We start from the raw sequence: 22,280 nt of genomic DNA, 5'->3' as shown, positions 1-22,280 counted from the left end.
ACATCGTAAACATCACTCATAACACTTTAATGACTATGGCAGAAGTTACTGGTTTTGCAAATTTAGTGTTTATTCATGAATTGTTATTCATCCAAATATTTTCTTGTAGGCTGCAGCCCTGGGAAAGAGGGCATGTCATGCTGATGTGTCAAAGCCAGAAAAATCAGGTTTTCTCAGTGTTATTTAAAACCTCTTAAAACTATCAAAACTGAAAGAATGTTAAAAGTAGAATTTAAAATATCTTCCATTTCACAGAATTTCAAAGACGTGAATATTTTGTCTCCATCTGTTGCATTCAAAGTACATAGTTAAGGCTATAGTGGTCTAACACTGAACTCAAGACTTCATGGTTTTCCCAAACATCTTTAATTACATTGGAGAAACCTTTTCTCTCATTTTATGTAAAAATTGTATTTCTCCCCTCCAAATATTGTTAATATTCTGTCATTATGTATCTCTGCTTCATCAGTCTAAAAATGTGTATTTCGGAGTAATGCTGAAGTTCACCTCATCACACCTTAGGTATGGGATATCTATTCATTCCCCTTAAAACTCTAATCCTGTTTCATAAAGGTCCTAACAAATCATTAACCTTAGAATTAAAAGTGTGCATTTCACAGAGCATACTGAATAATTAGATATAAAAGGGCAATTTTCACACTCGTCTAATATTTAAGAAAGGCTTTTTTTTTTTCATCCAAAATGTATTTTATTATGACCAAAAAATCTGACCTGCATTCATGAAAAAGAGAAAGATTAGAGAGAAGAGAAGACTGAGGGAATCTTATCAGTATTTAGAAGTACCTGCAGGGAGGTGTCAGAGGATGGACAAGGTTCTCCTCAGGGCTGCTGAGCAACAGGAAAGAGGCAACAAGGGGGCAGAATCTGACCATGGAATGTTCCACCTGTCCATGAGGTGTTACCTCATCTGTAACCCAGGCATAACCCAGAGGAAGAGAGCTTTAATTTGTAATTAAAATAGCCTGCTGCAAGAAAATTTATTTATCAATAAAAAATTAATAGAATACTAATGAAAATCCTGCCTAATATATCAACCATCTGCAAATGTCATCAAAGCTCTTGGAGAAGAAACCTATGATCACGTTTTTATTCAGGCATTAATTTCTGTTCTCCCATGCTTGTGTTTTTATTTATTTTACCAACTTTCAGGCTTCATTAGAAAAACAAGTCAGTAATTATTTCCTTCTCCCACAACTATGAAAAAAACGGCAGAACCCACTTGGACGAGTATCAGAGAATGAGCATGTGTGTGCACAAATGGAAGATCTGCAAGGATCCTTCTGGCAAGGAAATATTTGTGAGAAGATTTTGATGTTGTGTATTTTCTCTTCTGTAGGTATCTGAATCATCAAATCCATTTCTAAATCGTATGCTTAACAGAGACACCATAACAAGAATAACATATAAGGAGTAAGTTTATTTCATTTCCTCTGGTAACAGCTGTGTTCTTTCAGAACACATTTAGTGATCCTGAAACAAGATTCATTTCATTATGGGAAGAAATTCCACTTTTGTATTGCCAGCAACTCTGCGTGATGAACTCAGGAATGTGTAAAAGCTCGTTAGGTCATCACTTTATCAAATGAATTTTCAACTTCAAAATCTGTTTTATGTCTGAAGGTGCAACAACAGATTAATGAAATTATATTTGGCACATACATATACTGTATTCACACAGAATGCTCAGGAGAAACTTCCTACTGTTAGCAGCAAAAGGGACACATGGAGCAGCCTGGATTATATCAGATCTGTTTATGTCAAGATGCTACCACCATTAACTGGATTTAGTATTCATCAGTGTTTTTCTTTTTGGACAGAAAAGTTACAGCATTCCTATTCAGTACTGCTGCATTTAACAGACATAGAAAGATGTCATTAACATAGCTTTTATATTTGTTGTATTCACATTTGAAAAGCTTTAACTGATGATCCTCAATAATTCCATGTTCATATATTGACCTTATGGAAAGCTGGAGCTTAATTAAGGTATTTTAGAGAAAATAATGAAAAAATATGTATAACAAATTAAACCTCTTCTCCTGAAAACCTTGTTTCCATTGTTAAATATTCAAGCTGCTCTGATGTATTGTTTGTAAGTTCAACAACACCAGAATTTAACTTTCAGAAAGTACATAGCAAACTGGTAACACAAATAATTCCTTGTCCTCCCCTGCAACACACACACATTTCGCTCACTGGTGTTCCTCTGATTTTACCTGACAGTTAACAATTATATCTTTGTTACATCTTTGGTCCAAATAAGAGACTTCTATGATAATAAAACTCAGTTCTCTACAATACCTATGGAACTGAAGAAAACAGAGTGTTCTCCTCAGAATGTTTTTTCCAGGTTGCTCTATCAGTATCAAATTTCATCTTCTCTGCATGGAAGAAGCAGATCAGTTCCCATTTTTAAACTACTTCTCCTGATTCCTTGCAAAAACACAGGCTGGTCTACAAGAGCTTCCTGCCTACCAGTGCTGCTGTGGCATCCTGGAAACAAGGAATTATTGTTAAGGCTGTGTGTACCTTTTCCATCTCTTACACCCACAAATTCCATATTCCCAGCTTCTGTCTGGGAGCCAGACATATGTTTCCCCATGGGGGCCACACCCTCCCAATACCAAATATTTAATTTGTATGCTTCATTCACAGTGAGAACTCCTCTCTGCAGCTGTCAGCATCTGTCACTAGAGGACATGAAAAGAATGATACTCATACAGTCTGTAGGTCAGGGCAAAAGAAGGAGAGTTTATTTACTTAACTTCAATTATATAGATTCTGGACAATGACCATGGATTGGAGAATATGGTTGCCACCTCTCCACCCCACTGGCCAGGTGAGAAGTCCATCAGTTGTCCCTCATCAGAGAAGAATGCAAAATGACTTAGTTTATGTTACAAGTGTAAGAAGACTTCACTACAAAATGTAAACATTCAGAAGGCCAACAGAATATGGCAACATTTCACCTTTTTTCTGTTAGAAAAGAAAAAGAACAATGTTCAGTTTCTGTTTGTGGAGGGACCATTGGAGTGATCACTCACGTCATCTGCATCTGAGTCATCACTCAATGGTTCATCCACTTGATGACTTTCATTTTGGTCATGGTCTCCAGCTTGCTTATCGGTCAGATTTTCCCTTTACAGTCGCAGGTCAGGACGAGCACACTTTGCAGGTACCCAGCATACCCCAGTATCTGTGGACACACATGCATACCTGCGCCCTGAAGCGATAAGATCATAGGGACCTTCCCACTGCTTGGTGACTAAATTCTGCACCTGAACCTTCACTCGAGGTTGATGCATCTGATCCAAAGCCTGTAACGAAAGATGATGGTTCAAAATGACAGGATTATTTGAATTCTGCAGCACTATAAGGTGATTGATGGTATACAAAGCTTTTGCCAACTGACTGTGCAGGGTTTCACCATGCATTCCCTGTTTCTGTTTTTGAAGAACCTGCTGTAGAGTACCATGGGCACATTCTACAATAGCTTGACCAGTTGGAGAATAAGGGATACCAATTGTGTGACACATCCCACAACTGCAGGAACTGCTGTACCTTCTGTGAGGCATAAGCAGGACCATTGTCGGTCTTCACAGCAGTAGTTATTCCCAGAACAGCAAAGACCTGCCTCCAGTGGGCAATGACATCATGGGTCTTTTCTCCAGTGTGAGCAGAAGCCCACATTGCAGAGGAGGAAAAACGTCAACAGTGGCATGCACATACTTGAACCTGCTAAACCTCAGCAACTTGAGTGATATCAGTTTGCCAAATCTCCAAGGCCCTAAGGCCTCTGGGGTTTGCCCCTGCTGGCAAAGGCACAGCAAGCACATGACAGTCATCACACGACTCAACAATGTCACGGGCCCTCAGTTGTCGTCAACTGAAACTGCTTCTGCAACGTATGTGCATTCTGATGGAAAAAACCCATGCGATGCCTTGGGCTGCGTGAGTGTATCACGCTGAGGTGCTACCCACGCTGGGTTAGCCAACTTATCAGGCCACGTTACCTTCCGCTACAAACCCTGGCAAACTGGTATGACTCCTCACATGCAGAATGTAGTACAGATGAACTTGCCCTGAATGGCACACTACAGGGTCTTCAGCAAATGAAACAAAGCAGCATTGCTGACTTCCTTCCAACTGAATGACCCAGCTGCTGTGCTATGTCGGCCACATAGGCAGAATCTGTGACCAAATTGAAAGGTTGCTGGGAAAATCTTTGAAATGCCATGACAGCAGCCCTCAATTCAACCAATTAGGCTGACCTATCCTCATGACCTTCCAGAACCTGCCACTCAGATCCATCCCTCCAAGTAACAATGGCCTTGCCTGTCCTTCCCAAACTGTCAGTAAAGACAGTGGGTCCTTGGACAGGCTCCTGACTAATTTTGGGCCACAAAGAAATCTCTGTGAATTTTGGCACATGCAATAGCTTGTGGCTGGGCAGATGATCAGTGATCTGCCCAGCAAAGTTTTCCAGAGCACTTTGCAGAGAAATACTGTTTGCAAAGTTCCAGTCAAAATCCTCCTGCTGTACCAGGAGTACTATCTTTGTGGGATCCACACCCATTAATTGCAAACACCGTTGTTGGCATTTGATTATCAAGTGAGCAATCAGCTCAAACAATGCATTTGCCGTCTTTGGTGGCTGATGGGGCAGGAAGATCCATTCCAAGACATGCAAGAAATTGGACCATTTTTCATTCCATTGGCCAATGGTGCCTGTGGGATGCAAACCTGGAGTGGTAACGAAACAGTGACATTAACAGAGGGGTCAATGCAATAAACTTGGCGAGCAGAAACAGCTGCTGAACCTCCTCCAGCACCTGACATGCCTCAGGCGTCAAAGTGTGAGGCAACTTCAAATCTGAGTCTCCCTTTTGCAGCTAGTCTCTTTCTCTTATGGAGCCCTCCAGCTCCATTCTTGCCTGAGCTAGCTCGAGAGAGAAACCACAGTTGGAAGGAATTTTCCTCAGGGCCCCAAAACCCAGGAGTGGCTGTGAACCTTTTCCTTTAGAGAGAGAGTAGGTTCCTGTTGATGGCAGAGGAAGGTCTGCACTTGATGCGGGGGAAATCAAGGCTTTATTCAGTCTTTCTTCTGTGGCCCTGCCCCAGCCTGGGCAGGAAACCCTTCCCTGTCCCCGAGCCAAGAGGTAGAGTCAGCCGCATGGCCTGGGCTTATATCCAGGGAAGGGGCTAAAGGTGGAGACAAGACACTACCCAATCAGGGATAAGGTGGGAGTGGAACAGGTTTGAATTACATTCCAATGTGGGAGAATGGGCAGGGAAAAGGTTCAGGGATGAACCTGAGGATGTTACATTTTCCAGAGGAACAGAGGGGTACATAAGAAATCATTAAAAAAAACAATATAAAAATGAAATACAATGTAAAACCAAATAACACACAGCAACACCCTTTAACAAATCAAACAAAGGAGACAGCTATGTCGTGGTCAGTCCCAGATATGGATGCAACAATTGATAACACCCACCAATTTCTGGACATCATTCAGTGTCTTCACTGAATGCACAAATTGCACCTCTTGGTGTTGGACCCTTTGTTCCAAAAGTTTGACCTCCAAATATTTCCAAGGAGGTTGTTGCTGAACCTTTTCTGAGCCACCTGCAGCCCATGAAAATGCAAAACGTTGATCAGCTGAGCAATTCATCTTGGGTGGACGCAGCCACCAATATGTCATCCATATAGTGATAAAAATGAGCATCAGGAACTGCTTATGAACTCTAGACAGGGCTCGGGCCACATACCATTGGTGTATGGCTGGTGAGTTGTGACAACCCTGGGGAAGAACCCTCCACTGATATCACTGTGCAGGCTCAGCATTGTTTACAGCTGGCACCAAGAGGCAAATTTCAGTCTTTCATCGGGATGCAAAGGAATTGTAAAGAAAACAATCCTTCAGATCCACGATGAGGACCGGCCAATCTGCGGGAAGCATGGTGGGTGACGGCATACCAGCCGGCAATGTCCCATGCTTTCCATCACAGCATTGACCTTCCAGAGGTCTTGTAACAACCTCCATTTCCCAGACTTCTCCTTGATGCAGAAGACAGGAGTGTTCCAGGGACTGGTAGAAGACTCCAGATGACCCTGGTCCATCTGCTCCTGAACTAAATCACGAAGGGCAACTAGTTTGTCTTGAGGAAGGGGCCACTGGTTCTCCCAAACAGGTAGTAGGTTTTGTCCACCAGCCATCATATAGGAGACGTAGGACACTCTGCGCCCTTCATTGCAGTGACCCTCATCAAAAATCCGTTCCGATGCACACCCCCCGTGTGGCCAGAACATAGTCCCTTCAGAGATTAGTATGAATTCCGGTTGTGATATGAGGCCAAACCATGGCCATCTGTCCCTCTGGGTTTGTGATCATCACAGGCCTCTGGCTCATGTAGCATTGTACTGTTCCTGCCAATCCCAAGACAGACATCTGCACTGAATCCAATTGCCACTCTGGGGGCCAAGCGGCAAGGGAGAGAATCATGATGTCTGCACCAGCATCGAGGAGCCCGCAGAGGCAGATCTCTGATAGTGTCACACCAGGGATGGACAGGGTACACCACCTTCTCAGGACGGAACCTGGTGCAGCCAGTGGATCAGAAGCCGCTGTTTCCCTGCAAGGGTTCTCTGCTCTGCCAAACAGAAGACTTAAAAGGCACAAGTTGAGTGACTTATTACAGAAAATATGGGTATTGATCTAGTATCGATACCCAGCTGTGACAGGCCAAGACTCTCTAACAGTTTAAATTTAGAAAGTTTATGTTTTATTTACAATGCTGGGCAGCGTGAGGGATAGCTCCCAAATACACACCTGCAATTTACAGGGAATCACAGAGTCCTTTTATTTACAAAAGCATTGAATACTCAAAACACAAATGCATATTCATAACCCTGGTACATCCCATTCCCTGCTTTGTATGGTAATTAGCTAAAAAGCCATTAAGCATGTGTAGTTTTGTTCTTTGAAATGGGTCGGTGGTCCTCTCCATGGGGAGGAAGTAAAGAAGTCTTCCTCATTGTGACCTTTCTAACTTTTCAATGCAAATGTGATAAATGAACCCTTGGTAGGACTCCTATTTCCTGTCATTGTGACTGTTCAATGCGTTTCTGGGCAGAGGAGGCCTACAATTGTCTTATGTTCCTAAAAGCTATTTATCAGTTTCTGTATTCTTCATTATAAACACAGCTAACCAAACCTAAAGTTGACAAGTAATCAGTTATTCTAATATGGAAGAGTGATCCCAAACCCAGTTTTCTCTTAGATAATTACTACCTTTTAATTTTCAGCAAAGCCTACCTATCTGCTTTAGTTAATAAGCAAGCTTATCTCTAACTAAAATCTTAATCCCTCTAAAATCCTTAATTCTCTAAAGTTTATGTCTCATGAGCAAGTCTGGTCTTTTTGGGGATACTGATGGGGGGGCTGGGTGTAGAAACCATGGCACAAATTTGTTCTGTAAAATCTGCATCATTGAGTCTCAGATGCACCATGATACCCTGGGCGGTGGCACTAGACCTCCCCATGAGGAAAGCACTCATGCCCGCACCCACAGGACCAAAGGCATCAGGGGAACTTTGTGCACTCTGCAAGAGTCTAAGACAACTGTTGCTGCTGTGCAGACATCAAGACCTGCTGAGACTCAGGTGCTGGTTGTAAGCTGGACAAGTAGACCTCAAACTGGCAGTTTGCATCTGAGCGCATTTCCCCTTTCGTGCTCCACCTCCTGAAACACAGGGAAAGCCTGGTATCCTCCTGGGAAGGCTGTTGCATCTGCCAAGCCCCGCCTGTGGACTCCACAGGAACAGGGCCAGATGCCTGACTGAGAGGCACCTCAACATTGCCTGATATCACAGTGGTCCCTGCAGCATCAGCAGGGCTAGCACATACCGGCGCCTCCCCCTGTCCCTGGGAGAGCTGCGCTCAGGGCTGCTTGCTGCCCGCGTGTCCAGGCGGAGTCAGCGCAGTTGGCCAGGACACAACTGGCTGGGGGCCCAATCCACCCCCAGGGAACCTAAACCCATGACCAGGGATGGGAACGTCTCCCAGCGCAGTGGCCTGGGGGGGCCGGGAGGGGTCCACCTCAGCCTCTGAGAGAGGTTTTCCCTCCCCCTCACCCTCACCATCCCAAGCCAGAAGAATTCCCCGCATTACTACAGCTAGAAGATCCATAGCTTGCTAACATCGCATAACATCGTTTCCAGATCATCAACTCCACCACATTTGCATTGTAGCCTGCAGACACAATCTCGATCATATGGTTTCCTAACTCGCTCCAAATCTCCTTAGAGAATGTTTTCTCAGGAGTAGGAAAGAAGCCTTGGTCCTTTCCATAAAAATACAACCTGTGAAAATCGTCCCCAGTCACAAAAAATTGCTTCCTTTCCAGCAAGTTTAGACAAGGTCCAAAACCAACATATCATCTGTATCTGCGGAAAATGCAGGAACTACTTACATGATCCACAGACTGCAATTCCACGTTGCATCACCAGCTGCCATTTCCACTGAGGGTCACCAGACGTCGCTAGAGGACACGAAAAGAATGATACACAGTCTGTGGGTCAGGGCAAAAGGAGAGTTTATTTACTTAACTTCAATTATATAGATTCTGGACAATGACCAGATTAGAGGGATTAGAGAATATGGTTGCCACCTCTCCACCCCACTGGCCAGGTGAGAAGTCTATCAATTGTCCCTCATCAGAGAGGAATGCAAAAACAATCACTTAGTTTATGTTACAAGCGTGAGAAGACACCCCTACAAAATGTAAACATTCAGAAGGCTAATAGAATATGGCAACAAGCATCCCACAAACCACCCACTGCTTGTTTTGTCTCCTTACAAGGGAAGCACGTTCCAATCACACCTAATTTGGGTTTACTAAATGAAATTTTGCATGAAGTTGAACACACAAAACATAGGCTGGAAAAGCAGTGATTAGCAGATTATGCTTTGATTCTTAACCACTGTTTTTGCTAAGTTTATCAATTAAATTAAACCACTGGTAGATACAATGCATACAATATTCCACAAGGCACTGGGTTACTTACTATAGTAACAAGTATTGACTGGAATTTTTAGTGTAAATTGGGAACATGAAATTATATTGAATGTAATTTTGCAGTTGTCTTGCATGATGGATTATAGCATCATTGCTGAAAACTAATTTTACCTCTTACACTGCAAGGATTTCTAGTGGGCCTTTAGCAGCTGGAGTTTTTCAGCCTCTGCTTTAGGGCTCCACTCCTGAAGTCAATACTCAGCACAGTGCTGACAAAATGCCCAGGCCTGGTGTGCTCAAGAGGAGAGTGGAGGAAATGATAAATGGAGCACTGGCTCAGAGTCAGGACAGTTCATAACATAAATAAGGGAGGTTTGTTTTGGTTTTTTTTTAAAGAACAACAACAAAATTAAGTGCTGTCTCTCCTGCATGAAATTTCCACAGGCAAAGAGCATTAAAAGGAAAACTTGTACTCTTAGATATGAGTGGCTACAGTGAAGTAAAGCGGACCCCAAGGAATTTTCAAGGAGATTTTAAAGGCTTATCTTATTCTGTTATCGCAGCCCAAAGAATCTACTGTGAGCAAGCTGAAACAAGGGTTTTTTCAAGCAGGCTTTAGTCAGAAGCTGTGTGGATATCTCAAAAGAAAACTGCTTTATTATTCCTCGTTAAGTGCCATTTGAGGGGATAAGTTAGTTTTCTTTCAAAACAATTATGCTACATGAGCTTTCACCCAATGTTTGCTTAACATTGGGGGGAAAAGTAACTTTTTAGATTCACAAAATTCCACATAAAAATTTGGTCTTGTCCTTGTCTGGTAAGCAAAGAAACTGAGGATCTCTGCATTCCTTACCCTGTAAATCTAACTTGGTATCCTTTTCTGGATTATCAGGATATGGACTTTAAAATCAAATGTACCTTCCTCCACTCAATAAACTATATATTCCCTACAAAAAGCATTATTATAAAGAGAACACATATGGATTTTGCTGTGAAAGCTGACCCCACACATGTATTACAAACCTAGTGATAAAAGGATTTCCATAATTTCCTAGGTAAATTTCAGAATCAAGGCCTTTATGTAAATGAATGTGAAATCTAATGAAATCTAATTTGTAGAGAGAACTCCTGAGTTTGGAAAGCATCCTAAGGCACCAGCAGGCCAGGAAAAACAGATTGTGGGCTATAGATAGGAATGATGCTGAGGATGCAGGAAAGGCTGGATAGGTTTATGAAAGGAACTTTGTCACTGGCGAGAGATCATACATGGTGATTTTGAGCATTTTGGACATATTTCCAGTAAATATAAGCAAGACTTTGGAGTGCTGCAGTCTGCTATTAATACCAACCCACCAGGTCTGCTTCAGCTCCAGAACAAGAAACTCTTACCAAGTTATGGGGAAAGGGCAGGTGTGTTCGTAGGAAAAATGTTGATAACCAAATCCTTATTGTGTATTGTTCTCTCATGGAGTATCTGACTTCCTATGGGAATAGAACTCAATTATAGGCATTAATAAGTACTGCTTTTTCTTGGACAAACTCTTATTTCATTCACCCCTATCTTCCACTTTTTCTGAAGTGATATTTTTTTCCAGTCTCATATCAATATCCCTCATCTGTGTTAATCTTCAGTTAGTTTTCCCTCTCTTAGTAAACATTTCAGGGCAAATACTACCTGACTGAAATCATTTTAGCCCAGCTGAAGCCAATATGGCTGTGAGAAAGCAGATATGGTCCTTAGGGATGTCTTCTGCCTGACTCTGTGCAACTTGGTACTAAACACACTACTCTCCATGGCTCATAAATAATGAACAGCATGTTCATGTGGGAGAGGGAAAAGATTCAATGTTTTTCAATGTTTTCAAGTTTTCAGTGATGACTCATGGAAACCAGGCACTGGCATGAAAAAATCCATCAGTTCTCTGATGATGCAATTCTAGCAAAATTATCAGTGCACTGCAAACAATGTTTTTAAAGACTAGGACACAGGTGTACTCAGTCATCACTACTTTTCAAATATAAATGCATTTTGACTATGTTTTCATGCTTCTATTTGAAGATTTGGGTTTAGAAAGAGATTCTTACGGGCCATGGGCCAGTGAAGCCTGGGCATATTAAAACTGGTGACAGTCAGCCACCTCCCAGATGCTAAGGGCACCTTCCCTTCTGCTTGAGGATCCAGCCAGCCATCCAGAAAGGCAATCATCCTGGCTCAGGCTGCAAGGACTGGGAAGAGGGCTCTATTTCTGACAAACATGAGTGGGCCTGTCAAGATTTTATTTTGTAAAATAACTAACACATTTAAAATATGAAATAACTGTAATGCCCTTGTGAATGAGGCAGAAACATTACATTCTCACTTTGGCACTTTACCTGATGCTGTAGCTGCCAATATTGTTGCCCCAAAACTCTGTACTATTGTGAGCGCTCCTGTTTTAAGGTCATCTTACCTTTGTTAACTCCTCCCCTGAAAACCTTGCCCCTACAACACCCAATATGAGGTTTCATGACCCTGCCCCTGTATGCCTTCTTTGTCTTCACCCCCGCCCCGGCCCGGGGGAGGCCGGGATAAATGGATTCCTGAGTTTAACAAAGACTCATCTTGTGTGTTCCTATGCTGGCAACTGTAACCTCCCTGGACACCATGAACACTGTTGCTACACGATGCAACAAATGGTGGAGAATGTGGGCAACCAGTGAGGACAGCATGACCAGCACCCTGTAAGTCACCCCTTTGTGGGACCCCCATAAAAACATGGGGGTAAAAGGCTTATGGGGAGGGAAACTCTCAGTAAGGTGACCAGCTTACTGGAACCGAGCAATGGACTTACATCTACCATCACAAGTCTTTTCATTCTTCATGGGAGGGAGTTTTTAAGAGCTACAAGCAGCTACTTTGCCTGCAAAAGGACCTCCTGGCACGTCTGCTGCAGGTTATGGACAGTAAAGCCCTAGTGGCTACTTATGGACGATTATGGATGATTTGCGTGCAGAATGTCGATGTCCTAGATCAATGATCCTGCCTCCTGTGGAACATCATAATTTTCAGTTTCTGTGAAGCTACCCATATCTTTCCTTACCATTTGTTCCTAAGAGTGCGGCAAGGAATGAAAATTACCAGGATGGCTCAGAGCTGCTACCATGTCTCCATCACCCCATGTCCTCCTTCACACCCTGTTCTTCCATATCCCCCATTCCCAGTCCAGGAAGGTAGTGGCCACGCCATCCTGGCACTCCTTCTAAAATGGCACATAACCACGCAGTTTTGAGATCCCCTCTTTCCTGCTGAAGTCCTTCTTTTTACCAGTCCTGGACTTTCCCTTCCCCTCCACCTACCTCCACCCTTCCTGCTGCACTGTTGCAGCTGGCCCCACCCCAGGCCCGCACGGCCGTGGAGGTGTGGTGGGACTGCTCAGTTCTGAGGGACCTGCTGCTGCCAGGTTTACCACTGCCGCTCTCACTGTTCCCTCCTTCACAATCATCATCCAACAGAGTAACACCTGCAACACCAGTACTAAGCTGAGATCAAACATTAAAGGACTATGTCCCTCGTGAAAGAGGAGATCAAAGAACTGCACCCCTTCTGGTTGTCAAGATTAAAAGCCAAAGGAGATTGAACTATTAACCCACTAAGTAAAAATGTATTAATTTATTTAAGAATCATAATTTCTGTTACTTTGTAATTAAGTTTCAAATGCTTTACTATTGCTTTTTAATTTAGCTTAATAATGTTCATGTTAGTTTTGCAAACCAGTAAGTCGTATTCCCAAGAATCCCCTTTTTTATAAGTTGTTCAACACATCTTTGAACCATTTTATGAACAGAGGAGTTGTGAGTGCTCCCGTTTTAAGGTCATCTTACCTTGGTTAACTCCTCCTTTGAAAACCTCGCCCCTACAACACCCTATAGAGGTTTCATGACCCTGCCCCTGTACGCCCTCTTCATCTTTACCCCCACCCTGGGCCCCAGGGGTGGGGGGAACAAATGGATTCTAGAGCTTACACAAAACAGACTCGTCTTGTGTGTTCCTATGCTGGCAACTGTAATCTCCCTGGACACCATGATCAACTGTCTGACATTGCTGTGTTAAAATAAAAAGTAAGGTCACATTTGCTCTGTCTGTGTTGATTTTCTGTTGCCCAAGACAATAGTCTGCAGCCTTTTTTTTTTTTCAATTAGATTGTACGAGACAAGTCTTTTGCTCGTCTAAGTTATGTCCTTCAGCTACAGTATGTTAAATTCAAGTCAAATTACACCTTTTTTAGCTCTTATCACACTTCATTGATCATTTGGATTTCTCTGCAAATCAAGGCCAGCTCATATTGAGCATTGAAATAGGAAACACACCTCAGTGTGCATTTTTCCTTGCTACATTTTAATGTTTCCCTCTGCAAATGAACGAAATTGGAGACATCACACAAGCAAGTGAAAGGGTTCAAAGAGATCTCACGTTACAAATCATAACCACCCCAGCTTTCTCTGAGATACACACAAGCAGCAGTGTTTCAGTAATAAAACACATTTATCCCTGAGTGATGAGCTTCTACACCCTAAGATTTGGCAGGAAAATCTGAGTTTTAGCTTTGACAGCACTGCCAAAAGTAGTGTAGGGCAAGCATTACCCAAGAGAAATAGTGCTGGTAGTACAGAAAACTCTGAGGAACTCTGATGAATTTTGAAAGTTATAACCATATCTCATTATATTTTGGTACATATCGACAGAATAAATTCTGTTGCAGAGGAATACACCTCATTAATTCCCAGGGACCCTTGCAATAAAGGCAGAGACCCTGGTACTTCTTCCCAGCAAGCTTTCCACCCAGAATTTAGCTTTCTGAGGGAGCTGGCATGCCACTGTGCACATGAAAGGCCAGGAGGCTTCATGGAGCAGCTCTATAATCATGCATCAACTGCAACTTCCTCTTGTGCCAGAAGGGCAATTAAGTTTTAACTCTCCATCTTCCTGAGGCTTTGTTGAGCAAAAAATTTTAATCACTCCAAAGATAGAAAGTCAGCATTCTCCAAAGACTTCTGCATCTCAATCAATATCTACAACTTTAAGAAGCTTTTGACTCCAGTCCCTTAATGTAATTCAGAGTTGCCCTATGAGTGCCTGTGCTCACTCTCAGTGTGTGACTGGGAATCTCCCCCCAGCAGGGTCGAGGATGTTGTCGTTACTTGTTCTTGTCTAAATTGCTGGAGTATCCAAAAATGTGCATCTGTTAAACTTCATTCTTTGGTAAAACTGAACATCATGTCATCATGCTCTGGAATTAGAAGACATGAAAAGGGTGGTATTGTTTGTTTGATTTGGTTTGAGGGGTTTGTTTTGTTTTGTTTTGCTTGGTTTGTATTTTGATGCTGCTGTTTTACCTGAGTTGTTTTCCTCCTTTTTTCTCCAGATGATGCATACTTACTACAGGGTCTTAATATTGAGGAACTTTATCCAGAGACATCTAGTTTCATTACATATGATGGGTCAATGACAATTCCACCCTGCTATGAAACAGCAAGCTGGATAATAATGAACAAACCGGTTTACATAACAAGATGCAGGTAAATCACTCAATCTAGGATAAGTACAAAATATTATTTTAAACATAATATTTATAGCTTTACATTAGATTCAGCCCTTGTGCTGTAGGGATTTGTGCATGCAATTTATACAGTTTGCAAAAGCATTGAAGAGGGGTTTTGTCAAAATAAAAATATTAAGTGTTTAGAGCTCTGTCAGTATCTACACACACAAACTTTGAGGGCGACCCTGTTTTCTGTGAGGGTTTGAACCAAATGGTTTCCAGCAGTCTCTTCACAACTACATCATTCTATGAATCTGTGAACAGTTACTTGGAGACTCTAAAACAAGTATAGTAGTATTGTACAAACATAACTGAGGTTATTAAGGATAACAGAGGCCATTACTAGGTCTGAATAAACACATGTCAATTACACATTAATGTGGCAGAGAATAAGTAACTAGAGCCTTCTAGGAACAAATTAGCTAATGCTTCCTGGTATAGAATAAAATTACAGGATATACACAACAAATACCTTTGGAAAAATAAGACTGATACATTGAAGTCCCTATTAGAGAGAAGAGAGATGTAGGAGAAATTATGCAAGAGAAAACACTTCACATCCAAAGGAAGATGTTGAGGAAACACACCGGTGGAAAAAATCCGCCAAGGAATACTTGAACCACCATTTGCCCTGCCCCAGGCAGGCAGCAGAAGAAATATGGCCTGAGAAATGAAATGAGGAAGAAGAAAACAACCCTAAACTATGACTTTGGGATTAAAATCATATTAACATCGTAAATAAGATGACTTTCAAAAGCCTGAGCTGTTTTTATTTTTGTGATCTTCCTTCTGTCTAGTTTAGTCTGGAGGCAGAGAAAGCACTTTGTTTCTTTTATAAATGAGTGATTTGGGAGAATGGCACAGTTGACCACAGATAGAAATGCTCAATATTGTGAACTTTTCAAACACAGGACCTGAATATTTTCCTACAAACAACATTTTTTGGTCTGACATTAATGTGCAAAATAAGGATTAGAATATTTCTAGTCTCTGCTGCTACCTATGGGTTATAACCCCATGATACTTGTTCCTTTTCATATTTTAATGGTTAATCACATCCTCCATTAATATTTAGTTATATCCTCCATTATTAATGCTGCAAATGGATTTTGAGGAATATTTACTAATTATGTTGCGTACTCAGACTGAAAAAGCAATGCCCAGCACAAGTTTTCCCTAGAAGCTGTTACAGTCTTCCAGTACATAATACCCAGTTCCTCTATTCTCCCCATTAAATGCCATAAACAAACCTCTTAAATTGTACACTGACATGGAAGAAATTTTGGTTTTTATATCTTTAACTAAAAATACTGAGGATATCTGGTTGTAACTTGAAACTTTTTTCCCCCCTCTCTGATTTTGGTTGACTTGAATCCAATTAAGAGTTGCATAATCACCATAACAGCCATTTCTGCCAACCCAGTGCTGGATGCGTAGGATGAATTTAGTTTTTTCCCTCTAAGCTGTGAAACCTTCTCAGAAGAAGGCTGGAGTCTACTGTAGGAACACTGACAGTCACAGTACAGACTGTGTCATGACAGACCTGTCAGTAAAGAGAGGCTCTCACTTTTTGACATCATTAATTTCACGACTTCAACAGCATCACTGTCAGTTTTCCTTCCCATCCAGCCTGCCCCTACCTGGTTCTTGAATAACATCAACCAAAGCTATGACTTCTCAACTGAAACCTACACTGGTAGCTATAAAATCCAGGAAATTAGCTCTTGTCATTCATCAAGTTCATTTGCTCTGTACCAGCTGCTGCCATCCAACACTGTGGATTCCCATTACTTTCTGGCTCACCTAAGGACACCTCAATACTATTTTCATTTGTTCCCCACAAAACTGGGTACTCTCACTTAAAATGAGGCTCAGAAACAGAGGAGCACACAAGGAATGGTTAAACTCTGACTACAAACTGTCAAGCTAAATTCTGTTTTACTGAAATTCTGTTTCACTGATATTCTGTTTTACTTCCATTACTGATCTGTTTAATAGTGTTGGCATGTTGTTTACTTACAGAAAAGACCAGTACCAAAAACCCCTTGTTTTTCTTTATAGATGCATTCTTTACGACTGCTAAGCCAGAATCAGCCATCACAGATATTTTTGAGCATGAGTGACAATTTTCAGACCAGTCCAGCCTCTCAACAATCGATGTATCCGAACCAATATCAACTTTAGTTTACAGGGAAAAGATTGTCCAAACAATAGAGCACAGAAAACTACAGTATAGAGGTACGTTCCCACCTCCAGAATAACCCTTTCTATGCTTTCACTGAGCTCCTTTCTTTGAGACATTCAAGGGCATAACAAGGCACACAAATAAAACACATAAGACTCCAGATATGGGGAAATAACTGTGTCAGTCAAATGTCACATACTATAACTGTGTCAGTCAAATGTCACATATTTGAAATAGATGAGGTAAATGTGCAGGAAAAGCATGACAAAAAAACCAGTCTGAGACATACATTTTTTTAAAGGTAAATATGGCAGGTCCTTGGTTTCTAGCCTCATTTTAGCGTCCTACCTTACAAAGTGAATTTTGCTCTGGTTTTACTCATCCACAAAGGGGGATGAGTTAGTCTTGATGACAACTGGTCTCAAACAAAATTAATAAATGATAGAGACTTAATTTGCTTTCAAGGTGCACCACTGTAACAAACACCTAAATTTCTAAGTGTTGAGTCAAGCTGTGGATATAAACAATGACAGCAGCATCAGTCACCTGCAGCTAGAGTCTTACACTGCCACAGCTGTGGCTCACAACTGAGCTTTAATGTGTCTCATGCATTTTGAGCCCATGCACCCAACTGTGTTGTCTGAAATAATGGTGTTGAAGTGCCCTCAGGGGCAAGTAGTATCATCGTTATGAAGGAGTAGCATTAAAGGAAAACAAAGGACATTTTCAGCAGCAAGGCAGATGACTGCATTGCAATACTTCAAAGAGACAGTCATTCAGACTTAATTCTTCTCTAGACAGAGAAGGAAACTGAATCTCCTGGCTTTTTAAAGATATTTTGTCTAAGTGCCTAATACAGTGTTAAATCAATTTGATTCACAGTGTTAAACTAGCTTCATATTTGGAGTTTATTAAAGCATAATTGTTTTTGTTTGTTTCTCTTCCAGTAAATGAATGGCTCCTCAAATGAGACAGAACAAGCAGAACCCAAATCTTCAGTGGAATGCTCCTTCTGGGAATTGACATCATCTACAATGCACCCGACCTCCCTCTCTGAGCTCACGTGCACCATGTGCTGTGGGAAAAGATCTGCCATACTGGAAAACTCCTCAAAATTCATTCATGTGATTGGTGGCCATTTCAAAACATAACAAAACAAAACAAAACAAAGTAAGACAAACAAAGAGAAAGTATTACAGTAAAACAATTTACAATTTTTCTGAACTAATTTAGAGTGACAAAGAAAGACTTTTCAGCCTGTGTACATATGAAATTCTTCCTCTTCTCTCCCCCACTCCTTCAATTGAAAACAAAAAAAAAAAAAAAAAAAAAAAAAAGGTGGCTCAGTTCAGCATCAAAGTGGAGTTGTGTTCTGTGTGCCCAAGTAATCCTTGGAAAACTCTCATTAATTCACTATCATTAATGGATACTGACAGAACATGACTACTGTAAAAGGAAACTTATTTCTAGGTTATGATCTTTCTGTTAAATTGATTTAAAAAGGGACAGACTTTGAGAGATAAGTATTGTAAATACATCACTGCAGAATATAAAGGAAATTGAAATATTTCCCTCTGTCACATAGCTGTAGTAGGATTTGGCAAAATCAGAATATATCTGTTTTCTATTTCTTGTTTTATGACAGATCATACATTGTGTTGGTTACTATTAACATCTCAATAAATGTGTTTAACAAATTAATTTAGTTAAGTTGCTTTGATTTCTCTTTTCCTTTCTGAAATAACAAGCCTCTACTACTTGTGGATGCATTATTTGTGTTTTTCTCTTTTTTCTTCTTTTTTTTTTTCCTTTCTTTTTTATTTCATTTTATTGTTTGCAGCCAATTCAAGTGAGTTAATGACAACTGGGAAAGCATTTAGAGATGGTATAACTTTACTTTCTAGTCCATCATTAACTGGGCTCAGAAGCAGAAAGCAGTTGAAAAAATATCTGTTTAAAATTGTCACTTTCCTTGCTGGAGCCATTATTGGGACCAACATTCAAAAACTGGTCATAAAAGGGATATTTTTTTTCTTTACAGATAAAGCAGGAGCTGACCAAGTGAAATCAAATGCCCTTTTTTCTTATTTATAATGGTCATTTCACTGTGTTCGGTTACTCGTCAAGACCTCAATAAATGTGTTTAACAAGTTCCACACAGTGCATGCTTGGACCTTCCTTGAATACTGAGGAATTTTTCAGGTTGGTTTTTCTTTAGTCTGGAGAGAGGTCGAGGCCTCATGATCTCCCATCCCTAATGCTCACATTGTACCACATTTAAGTTCACAGAAAGCAAGATGAAGCCAGAAAATTCTCTGGCAGCAAGGAATTATTTGCACCAAAGGAAAAAATAGGCACTACAAGATGTGTGAGGGAACAGCCCGGGAGCTTTAATGTGACAAAACGCTATTTTATCTGTGCCTGAAGAGAACGGTGCAAGGAGCACACAGGAAAGTTATGAGTCTGTGGTTGTGTAAGATTTCAGCTAGTAAAGTTAGAAGAGGCCAGGACTGCCCTTCAGGGGACCCTCAGGATGGAGATGGAAAACAGTGAGGAATCCAAAATTGTTAACAGTTCAGCTATTCAGTGCAAGGTGCAGGGAATACTCAGGTGAGAAGGGCTGGCACAAGGGTGCCCTGTCTGCACCAGGTCTTGGACTGGTGACCCTGGCCTAGGATCCTCTCAACACATGTGTAAATTACTTGATCCTCAAGGTGTTTAATTTCCGGGATCCTGTTCGCATATATGTAAAGTACTTGATCCTCAAGTTATTTCATTTGAAGCATTTCAAATTACTCCCAACACCATGAAATGACAGGAAAATCCACAACACAACCACAGAAATGTCACACAGTAAGTATTACACTGTAGATTAATACTGTCAAATTCTGTAACTGAAAAAAGCAAAATTTCCACCTTAAAGTCTACCTAGCTAATAAAAACTGTAGGAAGTCACATGCCTTCAATATTTTTGAGTGATCCATAACTTATAAACTTGTTTCTCCTACTTGTTTGGTGTCTTTCAAGCTTCACTTAGGGTGCAGAGTAAGGTTACTGAGAACGTAAAATCCACAATGCATCAATCTATATTTTTGATAAATATCTGGCAGTGGTTCAAGTTTTTCAGTGACAGAAGGTAAGGAATACAAGCCAGGCCTCCATAATAAAGTTTGTAATGAATAAAACCCCTATTTTCTATTTTAATGAAAGCTGATAGAAGGGATTTGAGCAGAGGGAGAGATGTGATAGAAGGGACTAGTCCTAGGAAGGAATCATCCTGTCCTTTGGATCAACCCTGCAAATTGAGAAAGGGACTGGGACATCATACTGGAAAGTCATACTGGGACACCACAAATATATTTGTCAACATTTCCAACTCTGTTTTGTGAGTTAAGATTTCATATCTTGCCATGAATTGCTTAGGTTTTTGTTTTAATCATGGTTTTCAGCAGAAATAGACCCAAATAAAACTTAAAATTAAGTGTTTTGCCTATTTCAGTTGTGCTCACATTTAGACATCCAGTTCCAGTTGTTCAGATCAGTCACAGAGCTCTGTCAGGAGACTCTGAGCAGCCAGAGAAAGTCCTACCTTATCACAAAGCCTTTAAGCAAAAAGATAAAGTTCCAGGGTCAAGCAGCTGGCACAGACTGCATGTTCAGAGCCATGCAACATCTGCCTAGAGTAACTCCTCCAACCTATGGGCTTTGTCCACAGTGCTGAACAGAATATGGCTGCATACAGAGCCCACTACTCTTAGGAAGGGCTGAATATGGCCTTATTGCCATCCCTGCCTGAGCCATTCTGATCAGGAGCAGGATTTTTTGCTGGTGATAAGACCCAGCACAGAGGGGAGGTACCTGGCAGGTAATGCACACCTAGCAGCCTGCAGTGCTGACCTTCATAAACAGTCAGCACCACAGGCAGGACAAGGTTGTCATGTCAAGATGATAACAGATCTTAAGAACCTAATAATGAGAGCAAATGCTCAGACTTGTCCACTCACAGTGAAGAACATGATATCAAAACAGGTACCAAACTATCAAGCTCATCTGACAATAAAAAACATGAGAAAATTCAAATTTACAATACTCTAAAACACTCTGTTTCAAGCAATAGTAAAAAACAAAACAAAACAAAAAAAGAAACCAACAAAAAACCAACCAACCAACCAAAAAAAACAACAACAACAAAAAACAGCACGATAAAACTTCAGAATCCTTCATGCTTTTGACAGAACCTGTCTTTGCTCTCCCTATTTTCATTTTCTGGGGAATTACCTTCCTCATTAATTCCACCAGTACCTTCCTCTTAACACAAGCAGCTCTTGTCGCTGTGTCCTTCTCAGAGCAGCTCTCCATCCACCCTAGCTAGCTCTGACACTGCAATCAGTCGAGGAACACTCCTCTGGATTTTGGGAACCAGAGGAAGGGCAAAGGGGGGTTTTCCTCTTATCACGGGGGAGATCTCACCAAAGATGGAGGGTGGAGTCGGACTCAGTTAAAAGGAAAAAGCCAAGGTGCTTATTCAGCCCCACACGGGGACATTTTAACCTTAAGATCTTAAGCTTAAATCTCTCTAGCTGAGCCCACCCCAGGTGGTGAGCTCTGGGATTAAATACAGGGGAGGGACTAAGGGAGGAGACAAACCAATATCCAATGAGGGAAAGGTGGGAGTGGAACAGGGTTGGAGGGACATTCAAAGAAACCAATGAAAACATAAAGGGAGGAACCGCCTCTGCTCCTGCCCTATCACTCGATGCCTTTACCTGAGCTCTCTAGAAGCTGGGAGGAGCAATCGAATGACTGGCAAGGTCTGTAGGAGGGGACTGGGAGGAATATGGGAGGATTGACAGGGAAGAGGGGCAGGGACAAACCTTAGAACATAACATTTCTTGGGGAACATGGTTGTGCAGAACAAACCATTGTAACGAGAATAAATAACATAAAATACAATATGAAAATAAATAACACAGAGCAGAATGCAACAAGCTCTGAGCAATTCAGCAAAGTTCCATACCAGAGAATTACAATGTTGCATGAACACATGAGAATTGACATGTTTCTTGATACCCACTATTGCTGGAATCAACAAATTTCAGCAGCCATTAAAAAAAAAAAAAAAAAAAAAAAAAAAAAAGTAATTATACAAAATGAGCTGGTACATCTATTAACTGGTGAAGACAAGCTGGAAAGTAGGATATTATTGTAACCCAGAACCAGAACCCCAAGACCAAAAGGCAAATACAACCTTTCCAACATTTAAGGCGTTCCGCATGATCTTTAACATTAAAGGAGGAGAATGTTCCATCTTTTTATTTTACTTTTTAAAGTGGTCAGGGTTAACACTACCAAAATTCCATCTCAGTCTGAAAACAAAGTGTCTTGGGGTGACTGTATGGTACTGTATTCCCCTATTGTCTGCTTTAAGCCCAGAAATGGGTCCTGTAACTTTAAGCTAGACCCGGGGGAAGCCA

The 22,280-nt window shown here is 41.2% G+C and overlaps 1 protein-coding gene across 1 annotated transcript in view; it reads left to right on the top strand.

The window, feature by feature from the left end:
- CA10 (carbonic anhydrase 10) overlaps positions 1 to 18,960 on the top strand; it is a 273,558-nt gene extending 254,598 nt beyond the window's left edge. The window contains 6 exon segments of the mRNA XM_040081363.2: positions 1,358 to 1,454; positions 14,445 to 14,589; positions 16,673 to 16,748; positions 16,750 to 16,842; positions 16,844 to 16,859; positions 17,754 to 18,960. Of these exon segments, the coding sequence (XP_039937297.1) occupies positions 1,358 to 1,454; positions 14,445 to 14,589; positions 16,673 to 16,748; positions 16,750 to 16,842; positions 16,844 to 16,859; positions 17,754 to 17,776 (450 nt within the window). The 3' untranslated portion in view covers positions 17,777 to 18,960.
- The last annotated feature ends 3,320 nt before the right edge of the window (positions 18,961 to 22,280 follow it).

This window comes from Hirundo rustica, chromosome 18 (assembly GCF_015227805.2).
Source record: "Hirundo rustica isolate bHirRus1 chromosome 18, bHirRus1.pri.v3, whole genome shotgun sequence".
Taxonomy (NCBI): Eukaryota; Metazoa; Chordata; class Aves; order Passeriformes; family Hirundinidae; genus Hirundo; species Hirundo rustica.
The sequence above is the reverse complement of the archived record's forward strand: the minus strand, read 5'-3'. Positions and strand labels throughout refer to the sequence as shown.